This window comes from Pleurodeles waltl, chromosome 6, assembly GCF_031143425.1.
Source record: "Pleurodeles waltl isolate 20211129_DDA chromosome 6, aPleWal1.hap1.20221129, whole genome shotgun sequence".
Classification (NCBI taxonomy): Eukaryota; Metazoa; Chordata; class Amphibia; order Caudata; family Salamandridae; genus Pleurodeles; species Pleurodeles waltl.
Window position 1 is genome coordinate 1,460,845,101 of NC_090445.1, and position 21,195 is coordinate 1,460,866,295.

The window sequence follows — 21,195 nt, forward strand, 5'->3', positions numbered from 1 at the left end:
GTTCATTACAATTCTTAATTCACAGCAAATTCTGGAGTGCGTTCCAACTCCTTAATTTAAACTCTTCGTACATGAAAATCTGTAGTATTTTACCACTTCGTATATTTCAGTTTCACCAAGGTGTTGTGACAGTCTATGTCAATAGTTATTGGCTTTGCTTTAACTAACAATGCTGTTTTTCATTTTTCTTTGTACTAACCGTTTGTTTTGTGGAAAGAATATTTATTTTGCAACTCTCTAACTACATTACTTAGGATGCCATCCAACGTTTCATAGCTCCACTGTCATAGAGACAGCGCCTTTTTGTGGTGTTCCATTACAATGCACTGTTGCTATTTGGCGGTGCCCCTGCATCCGTGTTTGTTGTGTCATTTGGTGTATTAATTAAGTATTTCTTTCATAACAGGGAGAAGGGTACAAGCTGAAGACAAAGAAAGAAATTCGGCATGTTGAGAAGAAAAGTTATTCATAACAGTGACCCATTTAGAGGTGAGCCCTTCAGTCATTGATACAATTCCCTTTTTCTTAAGAAAACATACATTTGTATTCTTCGAAGGTGTATAGAGCTACCTGTAAACATTCTTGTGAAATACATGGATAAAGTAAAATAACTGTAAAGCACCTTCGACTGCCAGCAGTTGTTTCTTTCATGTTTATAAATCTGGAATATACATTGCTTGCTGTAAATATAAATTGTGCGCCAGGCTTCCTGGTTTACTCTTTCGCCGCCATTTAGGTACTCCTCAATGACAAAGTGCGCAGAATTCATAGTTTGGGTCTCACTTGCTGGATCCAGAAAAGCATCAATGTTTGTAGCATTGTTTCAGTTTTCTCGTACAAAATTACAAGCATGCCTTTCATGTGACTGCTGTACCACAAAGAAATGATAGGCCTGGTTTTCAGACTGCACTTTGTACTACAAAACGTTCTACAAAATGTAGGCTTTGCCTATACTTGTGCATAGGAGGCTCTGCACATGTAAGTTTTTGGTGGAGCCTTGCACATATCTAAATATTGCCTCCTTTGGCTTTTTCTTCAACTGGATAAGTTCAAACTTACTGCCGTGATCTTTAAAATGGTGAGGGATCCAGACTGAATGTTCCATCCGAAAAGGCTGTATTTAGATATGTTATTTTCTATAAATAAATATGTACGCATGGATATGGCATGCTTAGTACTATCAACCTAGTAGTAGGTATGAGTGGTTGAGAATTGGAAGGAAGTCCGTCTAGATAAGCAGAAAGAGCATACCCGAGAAACAGATGTGAGAAGTAAAAGTAGAAATGATAGCGCAAACTTGAGGAAAAGGCAGACAAAAACTGTGGCTGAGTAAGGAAAAGGGAAACCTGGGCCGGACAGTATGCATAAATGCCAAATTACTAAAAAATCGTTAGTAAGTAGATATATTAGAATTAAATTTGAAGCTTGACTTTGATGGTGTCAGTTTCAGAAATGTTAATTTTTATTATAAACATTTGCTTTGATAGAGCGTTCCGTCCTAATAAATTACCTGTATTTGGACGCTCTTGGGTCGATGAATCTTTTGACCAAGTGGGGCTCTCTTCACCTGAGATTAGTCAATTTAATCAAATCAATAATCAATAACGAACATAAGCAATGCCCTGATCAACATAACACTTCACAATTAATCCAGAAAACATTTCGGCGAACCATGACCTTTCGGCCATGAATAACCACACCAGTTCATTCAAAGTTAATGAATTTATTTCCCTATATTAACAAAGCTAGCACGATATAAATGTGTCTCAACACCAAATGATATATGTAAATGAACATTAATAGCTGTCCATAACGGCGAAAAAGATGCAATCTATGCAGCATTTGAATAACAATGCATTTGATAATAGCAACGCAAACCACTAAAACTTTAATCTGTAATGGGCTAATTGCATACATTAGTCAGCACAACAAGGTCTCAAATTGCATCGTGCAACAAATGAATCCTCATCTAACATCAAATTAGCATCTGCATGTGGGACTTCATGCAAAAAAACAATTTAGCAACATTGATTTGGAAAACTCCTAACTAGGGCTCTTATAAAAAATCAGCAGTTGGTTACCTAAAAAGAAACACAATGCAATTGTACATTTTCCTTTCATATTTACCAAATTCAATCAGCATTCAAGGAAGTCTTCGTCTCACAGGTACCGGTTTCGATCAGCATGGGACGGGGGCAAAGGGGGCAGGGTGGACGGGGCAATTGCCTCACAGCGGCAAGATAAAAGGACAAAACTACTACTTTATGCAAAGGGGCAAATCAAAGTTAAAGTCTCTAGGGCGAGAATTACTTAAAGTCTCTTTCTCTCGATTAGAGAAAGCATCAAAGTCTCATTCAAAATGGCGTCGAACATCAAATGGCATCGTAGAAGATGGCAAAATGACGAGGTCGGCAAGATGGGCCATAATGGCTGCAATGGGCAATAATGTCCTCAATGGGTGCAATGGGTAATGGCCGCAATGTCCTGCAAATGGCGGGTAATGGCTGCTTTCTTCTTGTGCACCAGGTTTAAATAAACAACAGTTCAAATCCAGTAGGGTCTTCCATTGGAGGGTTCATAGGTTGGCTTCAAATTGTCCAATCAAAAACAACAATTCACAAGCTTCTACCTAGGCATACATTATCCTTGGAGTCGGGAACGTAAGTTGCAACATATTTTACCAATTAACTCACTTTCAGAGCTTCCATTGTCTGCACCTGTAGATTGACCTTGGAGCAAAGAAGAAGATGCCAGGCTGGCACGAAACCTTAAAGATAAGCATGCGAACCGATCTCACTGGAAAAGTACAGCTTCAAGCAAGAATACACGTTTTATTAGCACATTAGAAAAACATGAGCATCTAAACCGTGAGACAAGGCAACTAGGCCGAAGCCTCCACTAAAGTTATGCTAAGTTAAAACATTTCAAACAAGCAAATCATGGCACACGTTTACGGTTATGTCAGATTAGTACAATTCTAATACATCACGTTATATAAAACACGCTTATAAATGTTGGCGAACTACTCTGAGGGCACATTTGTCCCCGTACAATCTTTATTAGTTCGGTTAAAGTCACACTTGATTATTGCGGCACTACGTTTATGCGCTAATAAATGTAAAACCTTCGTTTCTGCGTCATCAATCCCTCCTCTGATGACTATTTGTCATCACACAAAACCATTCCCACAAATTTTATTCCATTAAAATTCTGTCAGTTCTCTTTGCCTTTTAGTTCCCCTTGTTCTTGCCTTGTATTCTTCTGCCATTCTTTTCATTATTTTCTCTTCCTTCCTTCTCTTAATTCTTGCCATGATCATTAATATTCCCCTCTTTATTCCCCAAATCCCAAAGATGCAAATTAGTACTATTAGTATTCCCTGTATTATTTTTAGTAATATTCCATTCCAAATGCCACCAAGCCAATTTCCCACTGAAGCAACTCCCTTTCCAACCTTCTCCCAAACTCCTGGTTCTTTCAATTCCTTCAAGTCTGCACTCTCTTTTGTTAGATTTGCAAGCATTGTTTTAATCTTCACACTGTTGTCTGGTATATACGTGCAACAGTGACGCGCACCAAGCATTTTGCAAACGCCGCCATCCTTTGCTAAAAGAATGTCTAGGGCAAGCCTGTTTTGAAGAGTCATAGCTCTTTCTGCTGCAAGTTCAGCATCCATCAGGATTATAGCACCTGAAAACTTTGTCAACATGTTATCCACTATAGTAGACAACTTTCTTATTTTGATGGAATTCAACACAACTCCCAATGAAGGAATCATGGCTCCAAATATATCTCCTACCACAGCAGCTGCGGTCTCTCTTTTCTGGATACGATGAGATCCAGGCATCTTTGGAATCACTGATAGGTCATCCAGTTGATAAACCTTTGGGAACACTATACCCAAATAACATCTCCCCCACCATCCTTTTGGAAGACGATAATAGGCATTATGCCCACAAATGTAATATACACCAGGTATGACAGGGTCAAGTCCGTTCAGCATGAATGTCCATTTGGCCTTAAAGATAAACGTATGTTTACATTCACTCGCTCCCACGAAAATGTTATCATAATAAGATTCACCACGATATATACAAAATTTCCCTACATGCCAAGCGTCTAAAGCTATTTTTCCTTGTGTTTTTATTGCGGCAAAAGCATAATTATCTACTGAAGTCCTCTTACTTAGCTCCTTTTCTAATTTTGCATTCATTTGTGCCCTTCTATCATCTGTGCGATCTAAAAAGCTTATTTCTACTGCAGAGAGCGAGCAGGTAAGGTTTTCCCTATGAGCGTGAGCTGTTTCAAAAGGTTGCATTGGCTCGAAAAATTCCCTCATTATTTTAGCATCCCAATCTTTAGCAATGTGGCTTAGTTGCGTTATTATAGGAACATATGCAAAGGTAACATCATAATTTGAATAAAATACTGTATGTTAGTTTGACCATAAAATCTAGAAGTTACTAAACTACATGTAATCCCATATGTAAGAGGCATGTGGTGATAAGTCACCCCTTCCGTTACCGATGTCGGTATCTGTGTACACACATAACAATCTTTCGCATCCATAGTCTCAACATATTCTGTTAGTAGGCGATAGAAAACATTATACGAAAGTTCCTTCTTATCATGCAAGTGTCTCTCATCTAATTCTAGTCTTTTCAATGCGGTTAGTTCAGTGACAGTAACAGGAGCAGAAGTAGAAGCATCAATTTTCTCATTCTCACCCTTACCACGCGTTGCAAGCACTATTGCCATTATTATTAGTACACATGCAGTTATCAAGCCTATACACGCATATTTACAATATTTCACTCTACTGTTTTGTGTAGCGTACTTAGTCATGATCTGTATAGAATCAGAGAGCTAGAAGCACTTATAAAGAAACGATTTAGCAATTAGTTACAAAGCTGAACGAGCGCAATGTTCACACAGTTTTCTTCAGGAGCCCAGTCACTTATCGGTTAGCAGCATTTGTCTCAATTCGGCAATAACTCAGTCTTTTATCAGTTAGCAACGTTGTCTCAAATCGGGTTTAAGAGTCAATCAGGTTATCAAAGTCTTATCAAGTTAGCAAATGTCTCATCCAGTTTAGCAATGTCTCAGCTGGTTGTATCACGTTAGATTATAGCAAGCAATGTCATTTATCAGGTTTTTTTTTTTCAGTCAATAGTGTCCATAAAACTCGAGGCTAAGAGATACAAATTCGTCGGTCCAATCGTCATTGACTACATATGCCCATTCTGGACCGGAATATCTCCTGTTTGGTATCCTTTTCCTTTTCAATTTTGCATCTCTCTTTGATTCTGCCTCACTGGTACTTTCCTCTTTGGCCAAGTCTTTTCCTTCACTCGATGTTGGTACCACGACAGACACTTCCTTTCTTTTCTCTTTCACTCTTGGCCCTTCACTGTCGTTCAACGTTTCTCTAGTTCTTAGTTTTACTGGTGATATACTTGGTCTTCTCTTTGCACTGTGTCCACTTGATGGACCTGCGATCTCTTCTGAAGAAGTTTGAACAGTTTCGTTCTGTTCTGCCTTGTCCCCTCCTTCTGGGGAGTCAATCAGGTTTTCCTTTTCTTTTTCTGTACCGTCTGCTTCTGGGAAAGCCCTCCTCTGATCAGGCTCTCCTGCTTCTTCACCTCTTTCGAGCCCTTTGTCACCGTTACTTTCTTCAGGCTCTTTGTCACTTTCAGCTGCTTCAGGCTCTTTGTTACCTTCAGCTGCTTCGTCGCTGTCTGAGGTTTCTCCTTGGTCTTCCCCAAGTGAATCGGTTGTTTCGTCCTCAGAGAATATTTCTCTCTCCTCTATTTCTGCCTGTTCGCTTCTAGTTCTGTTTTGCTCTGTCTCAGCGCTCGGCACTTTGTTATCAGGTACTGGCAGTTTCAGCGCTTCAACTTCCTCATCTGTGGGACACAACACTTTCTTTGTATGACTGGCGTGAATCCAGTTGGGAACTCCCGCACACTTCACAGCGGTAGTGGTCGTCAGGATCACTTGGAAAGGGCCTTTCCAACGGGGTTCCAGACACGACTTTCTCACGTGCTTCTTTATCACGACCCAGTCACCTGCTTTCAGTGTGTGTCCTGGACCTTGGATTGGTGACAAAGTGGTTGCTTCCACCTGGTGAGAGAAAGAGCGAACCACGTCAGCCAGACCTTTGCAGTAGTCTAACACCATATCATCTGTAATATTCAAAAGCGCGTTTGCGGGAACTGCAGGAAGTCTCATGGCCCTGCCCATGAGAATTTCGTGCGGGGACAATCCAGTCTTTCTGTCAGGGGTGTTTCTCATTGACATTAACACCAAAGGCAATGCGTCAGGCCATTTCAAATTTGTCGATGCACATATTCTCGCCATTCTTGATTTCAGTGTACCATTCATTTGTTCCACCAGTCCTGAGGCTTCAGGGCGATAGCTACAATGCAGTTTTTGCTCAATGTTCAGCGCTGCGCAAAGTAACTTTATCACCTCGTTATTGAAGTGACTTCCTCTATCTGATTCTAAAGAGATCGGGAATCCGAAACGTGGTATCAACTCCCTCAACAATAGTTTTGCAACTGTAAGGCTGTCATTTCTACGTGTGGGGTATGCTTCAATCCAGTGACTAAAAATGCACACAATCACCAACACATACTTCAGACCTCCATGCACAGGCATATCAATAAAGTCCATCTGCATTCTGCTGAACGGGCCACCCGCCCTGCCAATGTGGCTCACGTTCACAACCGTTCCCTTTCCTGGGTTCATCTGCTGACAAATGACACAACGATGGCAAACTGCTTCTGCAACTTGACGGAATCTGGGGTTAAACCAATCAGTTTTGAACAATCTTATCATGGCATCTCTCCCTAGGTGAGCCTGCCCATGATAGAACCGCGCTAGCTGCGATAAGAGACTATTTGGTAAAACAAATTTTCCTTCATTTGAAACCCATAACTCATCTTGTCTCCTTGTACATTGTGACTTAATCCAGGAAGCTCTTTCATCCTCCCTGACGCTATTCTGTAATGCTTTTAGTTAATCCATTGTATCCACGACCTTCAAGGCAAATGCTTCAGCTGGTTCGAGCTCTGGTTCACTTATCAAATTCCATTCATCCCTGAGCAATATACAGTTCAAGGTACAAAATCTTGCGACTTGATCCGCATATGCATTTCCCAGGGAAACATAGTCCTGTCCTTTTGTATGAGCACTACACTTTACCACTGCAATTTCGGCTGGCATCTGAATGGCGTGTAACAATTCCCTTATTCTCTCCCCGTTTTTCACTGGGGACCCTGAAGAGGTCAGGAAACCTCTCTGTGACCATAGTTGCCCAAAGTCGTGCACAATTCCAAACCCATACTGACTGTCAGTGTAAATGGTAACCTTCATCAATGTAGACAGTTGGCATGCTCTTGTAAGGGCTACAAGCTCTGCTACTTGTGCGGAATAGACTCCTTGGAGCCAGGACGCTTCCAAGACACCTGTTACAGTACATACAGCATATCCTGCTTTCAATATTCCCAATGCATCTCTTAAACATGACCCATCAACAAAAACAATTTGGTCATTTTCATCAAGCTTAGTATCCTTAATGTCAGGTCGGGGTTTTGTGCAAAATTCAGTCACCTGAAGGCAGTCGTGCTCGACGTCTTCAGCGTTCTCAATTTCAGCATTTTCACCGGGAAGCAAGGTTGCTGGATTCAACGTAGTGCACCTTTTCAGCTGCACATTCGGTGAGCCCAGAATTATTGTTTCATACCTTGTGAGTCTTGCTCCAGTCATGTGTTGCGTTCGGGAGCGGGTCAAAAGTATCTCAACTGAGTGAGGGACCATGACTGTTAATGGGTGTCCCATCACTATTCCTTCACTCTGAGTGAGGCTGATACCAACTGCTGCTACGGCGTGCAAACACCCTGGCAGTGCTGCTGCGACCGGATCCAAAGTAGCTGAAAAATACGCTACTGGTCTGTTTATGCCACCATGGGCTTGGGTCAAGACAGACAAAGAACATCCATCACGTTCATGACAAAACAATGTGAAAGGCTTTGTGTAATCAGGCATACCTAAAGCTGGAGCCCTGCACATGCATTCTTTCAATTCAATAAAAGCATCCATCTCATCTCCTTTCAGCTCAATTTCATCCAAGGCATCCTTCTGGGTCAGTTTCAGTAAAGGCTTTGCTAGAGTTGAGAAGTTGGGAATCCATTGGCGACAGTAGCTCACCATCCCCAAAAACTTCCTCACCTCCCTCCTCGTCTTTGGTGGACTCATTTGAAGTACACTTGTTATTCTTTCCTTCATTATTCTCCGTGACCCTTTCTCTATTTGATGACCCAAGTATTTCACTTTCTTCTGACAGAACTGCAACTTTGAAGGAGACACCTTGTGTCCATTCCTTCCCAAATGGTTCAGTAGAGCAATGGTGTCGGCTGTGCAGCCACTTTCTGTCTTAGATGCAATCAGTAAGTCATCAATGTACTGTACTAGGGTTGACTCGAATGGCAATTCTAACGCTTCCAAGTCTTTCTTTAGAATCTGATTGAAAATTGACGGTGACTCAGAAAACCCTTGAGGAATTCGACACCAACTGTAAACCCTGTCTAAGAATTTGAAACAAAAGAGAAATTGGCTGTCCTCATGAAGAGGCACCGAAAAGAATGCTTGTGACAAGTCGATGACCGAGAACCACTCGGCATCGCAAGGGACTTGAAACATTATCACAGCTGGATTCGGTACTACAGGGCAGCATTTAATTATGATGTCATTTATTTTCCTCAAGTCCTGCACTATTCGGACCTTTCCACTCGGCTTTATTAGTCCCATGATTGGTGAATTACATGGACTGCTTAACACTTCTTTCAGCACTCCCTGTTTTACAAACTCGTCAATGAGTTGGGCGACTTTCATGAGGGTGTCTTGTGCCATGTGGTATTGTGGGGTCTGGGGAAAGGTTACATTGGGTTTTACGGTCACTTTCACTGGTTCCACTCCTTTCACCAATCCCACCTCTTTTCCTGTCATATCCCACACTTCCTTGCCGACTGTTTCCCGTAATTCAGCTGGAATATCTTCTTCAGTTATCATCGGAAAAAGGTTAATCAGAGGATATTCTTCATCGACAGTTTCCATCTCATCCCCTTCTACACTGTCCTCTTCTTCCCCATCACTGCTCGTCTGAATTCTAATTCCATCGTTCGAACACATAATCGAACATCCCAATTTGCACAATAGGTCTCTCCCTAACAGTGCTATCGGGCTTGAGTCACATACCACAAAATTATGTGACCCTTGATAGTTACCAATTCTGACTTGTACTGGATCTGTGATTGGGTTCGTCAGGTGCCTGTTTGCTACTCCCACTACTTGAACTGTTCTCCCTGAGAGTGGCAAATTTGGTACTTCAATGCTCCTAACAGTTGAACGTGTGGCTCCTGTGTCAACCAAGAATGAAACACGATGACCCATAACTCATCCCTCCACATATGGACCCTTTTGATCAACTTCCAAGGATGCTGCAAGCACACAATTTCCCTCCTCATCTGAACTTTCACTCTCCCATACATTGTTTATTCCATTCTCACTGTGTAGTGGGAACTGTTGTACTGTGCCATTTGTATTCATCACCTGACCCGAGACCTGTGGAGGAACCATCACTTGCTGCTGACTCACTGGTGCCAAAGGTATTTGCATTTGCTGATTAGGTACCATGGGAAACTGCTGTTGCATTGGCTGCATTTGCGTCATCTGCATACGGGGCATCTGCATCTGCTGTGGCTGCATGGGCTGTAATCCCTGCAGCTGATTTATGGTCTGAAAATTTGGGTTTGAACCTCTCATTTTCGGTCCCCTCATTGTCTGGAATGCATTGACATCATTGTTTTGCTGACCAACACCTGCACCTTCCTGCACCACCATCGGGCACTCGCGTTTCCAATGCCCGACGATTCCGCACACGTGACACGGCATCACCCTTTTCATTGCTTGCACACCATTCGGAATCGCAACAGTGTTCAAATCCGGACCATTACTCCCAAAGCCTCCTCTGCCTCTCGCCTGTGGCTGAAACACCATATTTCCCTGCGGCTGTGGCTGCGGTATCTGCTGTTGGAACCCTTGCAACCCTTGCAAACCTGTCTGAGCTTCTTTAAGTTGCATCACCATCACTTTCTCTTTCAACCTTTTCTGTTTCACTTCAATTTCGTCACTACAGTATTTCGCATAATTCAACACCTCATCAATAGGTTTCGACTGCCAACAAATCAAATGCGTCTTTATCATCTGACTTATCTCTGGCCTCAGCCCTTCCACAAATCTAAACACAAAATGAAGCATGTCCTTCGCCTCTATTGTTTCCGTGCCACTGTAGTTCTTGAACGCCTTCAACAACCTCTCATAGTAACCATGAATCGACTCTTTAGCCTCTTGGGCAGTTCGATCAATCTTCTGCCAATCCACATTTTTCGCGGCAACCTTCGTCTTCAAATGCTCAATCACCTTATAGTACAAGCTCATTACCATAGGTGATGGTGCACCCGTATCCCTGTCCCTCTCTGGTTCACTTGTCGGCCAACCTACAGCCCTTTTGCAGTCTTCCCACAAATCTGCCGGAACCACAATCTCAAAGAGGGTGTTCAGGTCTTCCCAAAGACATTTTGCAAGCTTCACAAACCTATCAGTCTGTTGATACCATTCAATCGGTTTCTCTCTCAGTTTGGGAAAATCATCCGTAAAAGACTGAATGTCGCTTCTGTGCCACGGTACATGTATTAATTTTCCCCCTGCTGTCTCCCTCATTGGTAACATGGTTATTGCATCACTACTCTGTGGTCTTTTCTCCTTATGCTCTGGGACACTATCTTTCTTCTTTTCCTTTTTCTTTGCCCATCTACTTTCCCATTTGTCTAAGCACCTCCACACTTGTGCACTCTGCAGCTATTCTCTAAGGTGCTTTTTCATGCCTGCTGACCTCATGTGTTCAAAGTCTGTGGTCCCGAAATCCAATCTATAGCTCCTGCTCAAGTGTTTTGTCTTGTCTATCTCAACCCCGTTTTTGTCAGCTATTTCTTGCAACCTTCTATGTACCTTGTTCACTTCTCTCGTAATCCTGGGACATAGATACCTCAGCTCTTCTTCCGAGTAGGACTCCTATTCAAACCCATAGTCCCTTCCACCAATTCTTCTGCTTCCATGTTCAACCTTACCCTATTCAGATAGTCTTCTCCCTTCCCACTGGCTGAGCTTTGTGTGGAATTCAGACTGTTGAACCACTGTGTTAGCTGTTGCGCATTCAACCCCATCAGTGTAGCATTCACATCGACTGCCATTGATGGTTGCGGCAACTTTTCAGTGTTCGATGATAGCGGTATCATCAGTGGGGGACTCGACCTCACCACTGTTGACTGAGCACATATGGGACTAAACTCCATCAAGGACCCAGATCCAGTTGGCAGAGCCGCTATCGGAGTTGTCTCTGGAGTGTTTTCTATGCACCTCCTTTCCGTCCCATTCTGCACCACTGATCCTTGACCGCTCATACCTGAGTTAGGCTGAATGTACAAAGGTACCGGTGGACCTACAGTAATGGGTAGGGATATCGCATCTGGGTTCTGTCCATTCCCCAGGTTCTGAGGCATGTTCATTCCCACACTATGGGTCATCATTGCCGGCATGCCCGTCTGACTCCTCGTCATCTGAGCATGTGCGGTTCCCCCCTGCATCTGCTTTTGAGGCATCAAGAGCTGGGTTGATTCAGCTTGTGCCAATGTTGGGTTGCGACCATTCTGTACTCCCATTACGGTTGGATCTAGAATCATTCCCGTACTGTTGTCACTGCTGTAGTACCTTGGGACCTGCGGCTGATAATTTTCTGCTGTTTTCAACATAGGCACATCTGGATATATTCTCCTAACCTGCGGTATCTGCGGGGTGAACAGTAAACTCGGGTCCTTAGATCCCGATGGCGTTTCTGAATTCAGAGTTTCATTATTCTGTACCGGTGCCGGAGGGGCAGAACTGGTACTTGGACCTTGTTCACTCTCTGCATAAGGTGGTGGACGGTCGTTCAGCAATTGCATGATGAACTCCTCATCCTCTGACTCGTCTTCTCTCCTTAACTTTTCCTTGTCCTCTCTATCTTTGGAACACCTCCTGTTTACAGGTAGCTTTCTTGCCTGTCGCCTCTTCTTCCTTAGCAATTGCGGGAACAATTTTATCCCCTGCAATATATCTGACCTCCACACCTTCTGTGCATTATCCCACCTAGCGTCCGCTAGTGTCTTTTCTACCTTTCTTATCCTGGCCTCGAACTTCTTTTGCTGTTGCTGTCTAGCCATTAGTTCCCAAATCGCTAGAGCCTCAAACTGTGCTGGCCTTGGAGGTACCTTCATGTCGTACATCGCGAATCTCAAATTCTCTAGGATCCTTATATTGAATGTCCCATGGATCGGGAACGCTACGCTCCCATGTCTCTCTGTCAGCTTGTGCCATTGCTTTAGCCAAAGGCACGGAGCTACCCCCCTTTCCTCCATTACAATGTAAGCTGGTGTACCTTCGGGTGGCGTCTCCTCTCCTACGCTCGCTTTAATGTAAGACTCCCCCTTCATCGCACTCTTTAATGCTTTCAAAAATTTCATTTTCTCGTCTTTTATTTCACAAAAATTTGTAATCAATAAGTGACTTTAATTCCCGGAATACTCTTCGCTTGCCTTTCCCCTTCCAATCGAGCCCCACGGACTGTGTCCAATCCGTGCGCGACCCTTCTCTGCAACCAACCTATCCCAGCGCGGCTCCTAGTGACGTCACACTCACACGCACTGCGGCTGACAAAGCCTCGCGGCTTGTCCTCCTTCACTCAGCTCCTCTCGTAACAACTTCTGGCATGTATCGCGAGCAACCAAATAATAATAAAACAGATCTGTCGGTTTACTACAGGAAGGGTAACACAATTGCTTCAGGACCTTAGGGATTTTTCACTAGCCTCGGCAGTTATTCCATCTTTCTCGGTCCCCACTTTCGCAAGCAAATCCTGACCCGCAGACTCTGCTCTCAACTTGTCAATGATCTATTCTAGTGCACTTAGAATTTGTCAAAGCCCGAAGTCGAAGTTTTCTTCCACTCCCTTAACACACGTACCGACTCGTTGACCACGCCCGGTCAACCTATTAAACCGACCAGACCACAACATAAAACAAGTGTCTCATACACTTTTCAACATACTCTGGAGTCTCTTGACCTCGCAGGGCCCGTCTCAACAACAACAACCACGTGGACCTTTTTCTGCACAAAGCGCCACATGCACATGAAGTTCGACGACTTCCCTACTCTCACACTCGGAGTCGCACCTCCGCTATTCTCTAAAATCCTCGCAACCTTTTCAAACAATCTGCGGCAATAAGCTGTGCAAGCGCAAAATCCTGACTTCACTCATACCGTCACTAGTACCGCCAACGCCGATTTCACACCTCCATTCTCTCCATTCGCAAGCTCCGAGATCCCGGGAAAGTCGCGGGGGACTTAGGGCATCATCATTCTCTCAATCTGTTTTACCCAAGAAAAATCTAATTCAACACCATATACTTCTCGAGTGGGGTCCCAAAGGGCGTAACCGTTACCTCTCGAGCGGGGTCCCAAAGGGCGAAACCGTTACCTCTCGAGTGGGGTCCCAAAGGGCGAAACCGTCCTCTCGAGTGGGGTCCCAAAGGGCGAAACCGTCCTCTGCTACCATCTACTGATAGAGCGTTCCGTATTAATAAATTACCTGTATTTGGACGCTCTTGGGTCGATTAATCTTTTGACCAAGTGGGGCTCTCTTCACCCGAGATTAGTCAATTTAATCAAATCAATAATCAATAATGAACATAAGCAATGCCCTGATCAACATAACACTTCACAATTAATCCAGAAAACATTTTGGCGAACCATGACCTTTCGGCCATGAATAACCACACCAGTTCATTCAAAGTTAATGAATTTATTTCCCTATATTAACAAAGCTAGCACGATATAAATGTGTCTCAACACCAAATGATATATGTAAATGAACATTAATAGCTGTCCATAACGGCGAAAAAGATGCAATCTATGCAGCATTTGAATAACAATGCATTCGATAATAGCAACGCAAACCACTAAAACTATAATCTGTAATGGGCTAATTGCATACATTAGTCAGCACAACAAGGTCTCAAATTGCATCGTGCAACAAATGAATCCTCATCTAACATCAAATTAGCATCTGCATGTGGGACTTCATGCAAAAAAACAATTTAGCAACATTGATTTGGAAAACTCCTAACTAGGGCTCTTATAAAAAATCAGCAGTTGGTTACCTAAAAAGAAACACAATGCAATTGTACATTTTCCTTTCATATTTACCAAATTCAATCAGCATTCAAGGAAGTCTTCGTCTCACAGGTACCGGTTTCGATCAGCATGGGACGGGGGCAAAGGGGGCAGGGTGGACGGGGCAATTGCCTCACAGCGGCAAGATAAAAGGACAAAACTACTACTTTATGCAAAGGGGCAAATCAAAGTTAAAGTCTCTAGGGCGAGAATTACTTAAAGTCTCTTTCTCTCGATTAGAGAAAGCATCAAAGTCTCATTCAAAATGGCGTCGAACATCAATTGGCATCGTAGAAGATGGCAAAATGACGAGGTCGGCAAGATGGGCCATAATGGCTGCAATGGGCAATAATGTCCTCAATGGGTGCAATGGGTAATGGCCGCAATGTCCTGCAAATGGCGGGTAATGGCTGCTTTCTTCTTGTGCACCAGGTTTAAATAAACAACAGTTCAAATCCAGTAGGGTCTTCCATTGGAGGGTTCATAGGTTGGCTTCAAATTGTCCAATCAAAAACAACAATTCACAAGCTTCTACCTAGGCATACATTATCCTTGGAGTCGGGAACGTAAGTTGCAACATATTTTACCAATTAACTCACTTTCAGAGCTTCCATTGTCTGCACCTGTAGATTGACCTTGGAGCAAAGAAGAAGATGCCAGGCTGGCACGAAACCTTAAAGATAAGCATGCGAACCGATCTCACTGGAAAAGTACAGCTTCAAGCAAGAATACACGTTTTATTAGCACATTAGAAAAACACGAGCATCTAAACCGTGAGACAAGGCAACTAGGCCGAAGCCTCCACTAAAGTTATGCTAAGTTAAAACATTTCAAACAAGCAAATCATGGCACACGTTTACGGTTATGTCAGATTAGTACAATTCTAATACATCACGTTATATAAAGCACGCTTATAAATGTTGGCGAACTACTCTGAGGGCACATTTGTCCCCGTACAATCTTTATTAGTTCGGTTAAAGTCACACTTGATTATTGCGGCACTACGTTTATGCGCTAATAAATGTAAAACCTTTGTTTCTGCGTCATCAGCTTCAAATACACTTTGGAGAAAAAACTATTTTCCACGATGTTCACTTTTTAACATATGAAAAACAAAATGATTTGGTGGTTATGCTGCTTAACAGTTTTTTACTGTTTGGTGGTGCAGACATGAGGTGCAGATAAGGTTTAATATTTGTGAAGAAGATTTACGTACTTTAACAACCTGGTCACACCTTTAAATGTGGTACTTTACTTTGACGGTTTAAAAAATGTTGATGCAATATTTTCTATGAAGTCATATGGAAATGTACAAGGACAACACTCCTCTTTCCACCTCCATCTATCTGTTACTTTATTTGATCAACTGCTTCCACACAAGCCCTTCACAGCTCTTTCCTACACCTATTGGTCTCATTCTCGCATATGGCCGTCACCATACATTCTACACTTCCTGTTCAGGACCTTGCTCACGTTTTACTGTCTACGCACTCTCGTATCATTTTTAATTAACAGTAAAATATCAAACTTTGAAATATTAAAGGTGGATACTTAATAATGACAAAACATGCGATTAGCGTTCTAAACTATTAAAATGACAAAAACAAGTACTATCTAAAACAATCACGGTCTTAGCCCTACAAATTCCAGGAGGAAAGATTTGCACCAGAACCCACCCAGACGCACATTGGTAGGACACTGGTAGCAGGGTAAAGCTGACCCATGAACAAACACAAGTACAATCCTCCAAACGTTTGAGACACTCAGTAGACACAACCACAAGGGAAGATAACAGGCCTAGTGAGAGAAATACCTTACCTCTTTACCCCAACCAACTCTGAGCCCTGATTAAGCCTATCGCTCACCCATCACAAGCCCTCAACCACTCACTGTTCGACTGGCTTCCCAAGCTGTGCACCAGATGCAGAATCTTCCATCCTCTCTAGTGTAAAGAACAAGAGCTCCCTCAACCTGACACCCCAAGTCAACCCAGCTAAAGAGGTGGTGCAGCCTAAAAATGTCTACCCACCTCAGCTGACCTCAACCTTGTTAGGCAACTACGGAATTCCCACTTTGGCGTCAGTCCCATCCCATAAGAAATGTCCCCGCCGTCTCAGTGAATTGCTCACCCTCCTTACCCAACAGTACGATTACATTAAAGATTCCCCCCACGTTAATGTACACTTCACCCCTCGTATCTTTTAGTGCTTACATTTTGCAAGCACAAGGATGGCGCCGGGCAGTTTAGACAGAGCTGCACCTGTCTCAGTCTTAATGTGTGGGATTCATCTAAGGTTCTCTTAATGGTAAAGATCTTCCCGTTTGAATATGATCCCACAGCCCAATTCATATTCGTTTCAAGGCTTCATTGTTCCATCACCTTATTTTTAAAGCCTGCCGTTGGCATATGGTTAAGCATTCTCAGTCTCTGTTGCTTTGATGACACCCTTTTTTCAGTCCTTTCCCATAATTACATCGTCTCAGTGTTGCTTCCAGAAATGTTAAGAAGATTTTATCAAAATACATCGTTTTTTAAACATAATATACGTTTTGAGACCTAACATATCTTAAAGGCTCCCAAAAAAACTCTAATTGTTTCAATTTTTTTCCCTCAGGTTTTTGTGCTTTTACTGCCAGTATTTACAAGAGACATCAACGAATAAAATGTCAACGAGACGAGAGGATTCACTGGAAAAGTGTGTGTGCGTTTGCTGCTTCCACACATTATCTGCATGGTTGTATGCAGAGGAACATTTTTTTATTTAGCATGAGCCAGTTTGCAGAGCATGACAATTCACTTTCATTCACGGAGTCGGAGAGTGGTGTGCAATGAACAATGCAGTGTATATACCTGATGCCATGCTGTGAACAGCTTTTTTTTCAAGCAAGCTAAAATTGCCATAAAAAGAAAAAGAAACACTGTGGACAGAGGAGGTACGAGGAGACAAAACGAACTTTAAAAGTACAAAATACACTACAGATCACTAAACACGCAACAGCTCGCCTTATGTTTCTTGGACCTACATGGTCGAGGTTACAAACACTAAAGTTTCTTTTTTAATCATAAACTTTTGCTGTAAATATATGAAACTGTAAAAAAACGTATAACAAACCGAGAATAAATGTCAGTAGGGCACTGCCTCCTGGTAAATCACACGCAGAATATCAGAATAGGTTCTAAAGACAGACAATATTCTGGGTTGTATCTTCGCAGATTCTTGTAAATTAGCAATTATAATGTTTGTATATGCAAAAAAAGAAGCCGCTTGATTTTAGAAAAAACTCTTTAAACCTGCTGCAAATTTAAATGATTCCCAAAGTGGGGAAGTCTGTAGTTCTGTGAAACTTTTCTTCAGAGTACTAATATTTTGATGCATGTGTTTCACATTATTTTAATTCAATATTTTTGAATTTTGCAGACACTCTATTGAAACATTTAAGAAAATTAAATTTTATCTGAAAACACAAACCTTTTTTCATCATATCTGTTGCTGTTTCCAGTTTTTTCGATGAACTGACCTAAAACAAAATGGTAATCTTTACAGTAGTATGCATCATAGGGAAGGAGCACTTATTGTCCTTGCGTCTATCGGGGTAGGATAACGCTTGCTGCTTTCAAAGTGAATTGGTGCTTTTCTAGGCACATTTTTGGAATTGTTTTTAAATGGACTGTACTGAAGTTATAGCTGATAGACAGGCGACACACTGTAAAATTACTGTATCATGCACTGGCTATGAGAAATAGTCTTTCAGTAAGCCAATCATCTGTAATCATTATAGCAGTGTAATAATAGATTGTTAAGCTGCTGTGTTTTAAAGGGGCATTTTTTGGGTTTTGGTGAAATATTTTAATTTGTTAATTATATTCATATGAAAACAGCATTCATTGGTACTAGCTCTGAAAACATATTGTATGAAAACTACAAACACTGGATGACCTAGCTGATTATTTAAACAAAATAAATTGTGTTAAAACTTTGATTGTTTGTTTTGTGATTTTTGTATTTAATAGTAACTTTTACATACTGCTAAAAGTTGTTTCAATTTATGTTAAATTATCATTCTTATAAAACTGATTATTTTTCATGCTTTCTGGATGGTGGTGTGCCTGTGAGGAGCAGGTGTTAACCCTATACTAAATACAGGCATAACAATAACTTTCTGTATATAGCACTTGATACCACGGCTCTGCGTTTTCACTTGTCTTAAAAACAGGTGTGACTACCACTCAATTTACCAACCTCAGAAGGATATAAGCCTGAGCTGCGCTTGCTGGCATTTGAAGTCATGACCAGCAGACCACTGCACAATTCAGGAGGCATACATTAAACCCAATAAGCCATCCTGCTGTATCAGTGAGTTTAAAAAAATCACTAAAAAAGAATACAGACTAGTTTAAGGTTAATGAGGCTTATGTTTGCAAGAGATGGCCATGCCTAAGGGTTCCTTTAATAAGAGGTGGGGCCTGTCCATAGAAAAATACAATTCAAAACAGTAAATATTTGAATGATGAAATATCAGATCTAGGAATTAGAGGAGAATGGTGCGATAACTAAACTACAGAAAAAGTAAAAATTAGCTACAGTTTATAAAGCGGCATGAAAATAATGTAATGGGTGAAAGTACTTTAAATGACTGATGTAATGCATGTATGGAGGTAAAAGCTGAGATAAAATATTGCGCAAAATCTTTGCTCACATCTCTGGCATATTTTCTTTGTTACAAGGGTCAATGGGTAATGTGCTTAGCAGTCCAGTCAGATGGGTAGACCTCAGGAAAAGTTTTTCTGTTATTCTCTGCTGGTCACAAGTGGCAGACAAAAAAAATATCTATCTATATATATATGTTCCATGGCATGTGTAGCTGCAGATACACATGCTATGCATAGGTCCTGCTATCTAGTGTTGGGCTCGGAGTGTTAAAAGTTGTTTTTCCTTCGAAGAAGTGTTTTCGAGTCACGGGATCGAGTGACTCCTCCTCTTCGGCTCCATTGCGCATGGATATCGACTCCATCTTAGATTGTTTTCTTTCCACCATCGGGTTCGGACGTGTTTCTTTTCTCTCCGGTAGTTCGGAAAAGTACTACAAACTCTCTAAATTCGTCGGTATTGTTTCGATCGCGTACCATCTATCATCGACATTTCAGTACCGGCGGATCCAGCTCTTTACTTGCCCTTCGGGACACTTGCGTCCAACTCAGGCCTGGTCGGCCCAAAGACTCGTCGAAGCCTCATGGACCGGGCCCCGTTTCGTTTCTGCCCTCAGTGCCACGCCAAGTTCCCTTATACGGACCAACATCTTGTCTGTAACCTGTGTCTATCTCCAGACCACCAAGAGGATACTTGCGAGGCCTGCAGATCCTTCCGCTCGAAGAAGACTGTACGAGACCGAAGAGCGCGAAGGTTGGAAATGGCGCCGAGAAGCACCGAACTTCTCGACGTGGAAGAGGAGGAGATTATGCACACCGCAGTCTCCGTTCGGGGGTCCGACTCCGAGAAAGAGTCCGACAATGACATACCAATAACAGCAGGACAGCACGTGAGTACGCCTGCCCCTACCCCATCCAAGCACAAGGCCTCGGGGACGCCACTGCCAGAAGGCCATGGCTCCACCCGTAAAAAGACTTCCGGTGACCAAGCAACAACTTCGGCACTGAGAAAGGCCACGCCACAGAAGCCTTTGGACTCGAGCCGAAGCAAAGGCTCTGAAATAGTCAAACACCGACCCATCGAGTCGAAGCCTCGAAAATCCCTCTCGGAGCCGAGGCCAACGCCTACTCCAGGCCTTTCGATCCCAAAGAAACCGGCTTCGGAGCCGAAAAGACCCATATATACAGAGGAGCATGGACTTTCCAAATAACTTAAAGAAAGCCATAGATTTGCTGAGGAACTTACTCAAAACGAGGAATTTGATGAAAGGCAGGCCAGAATTCAAATTCATAAAGACACTGGCAAGATCCTCACTGCACCTCCTCTAAAAACAAAGAGGAAGCTGGCCTTTCAAGGACATTTGGACACTGATCAGCCACCGGCTAAAGTGCCAAAACCCAGACAAAAATCTCCACCTCCTCAGTTCTCACCTCACCAGTCTCCTCCTCATTCTCCTCACCTAACTGTCTCTCCACCTACTACCCCCACTGCACAGTCTCCAGTACACTCTGCAGATTCACACCAAGATAATGTCGACTCATGGGACCTTTACGATGATCCGATTTCTGACAGTCCAAACTGCTATCCGTCAAAACCATCACCCCCAGAGGATAGCACCTCATACACTCAGGTTCTAGCTAGGGCAGTGTCATACCATAACTTAGTCATGCACACAGAACCTCTTGAGAATGATTTTCTATTTAATACATTGTCCTCAACTCACACCATGTACCAGTCTCTACCCATGCTTCCTGGCATGTTAAAACATGCACATCAGATTTTTCAGGAACCAGTTAAGGCAAGAGCAATCACTCCTAGGGTAGAAAAGAAATATAAGCCGCCTCCTTCTGACCCAGCTTTTATTAACCAACAGCTACCTCCAGATTCCGTAGTGGTCAGCGCAGCAAGAAAAAGGGCTAACTCCCAGTCGTCTGGTGATGCACCGCCACCAGATAAAGAAAGCAGGAAATTCAATGCTACTGGTAAAAGAGTAGCATCACAAGCGGCTAATCAATGGAGAATAGCCAACTCCCAAGCACTACTGGCTAGGTATGATAGGGCCCACTGGGACGAGATGAAAGATGTCATCCAGCATCTCCCCAAGGATCAACAGAAAAGAGCCCAGCAAATAGTCGAGGAAGGGCAGGCTATTACAAATAATCAAATTAGGTCAGCATTAGACTCTGCAGACACAGCAGCAAGAACAATCAATACTTCG

The 21,195-nt window shown here is 42.6% G+C and overlaps 1 protein-coding gene across 36 annotated transcripts in view; it reads left to right on the forward strand.

Moving 5' to 3' along the window:
* Positions 1 to 18,309, forward strand: part of ANK3 (ankyrin 3) — a 1,678,649-nt gene extending 1,660,340 nt beyond the window's left edge. For all 36 annotated transcript variants that reach the window (XM_069240922.1, XM_069240928.1, XM_069240923.1 and 33 more), the window contains 2 exons: positions 407 to 489; positions 16,944 to 18,309. In XM_069240922.1, coding sequence (XP_069097023.1) covers positions 407 to 472 — 66 coding nt within the window. In that variant the 3' untranslated portion in view covers positions 473 to 489; positions 16,944 to 18,309. The remainder of the gene's footprint in view (positions 1 to 406; positions 490 to 16,943) is intronic.
* Positions 18,310 to 21,195: the final 2,886 nt, after the last annotated feature.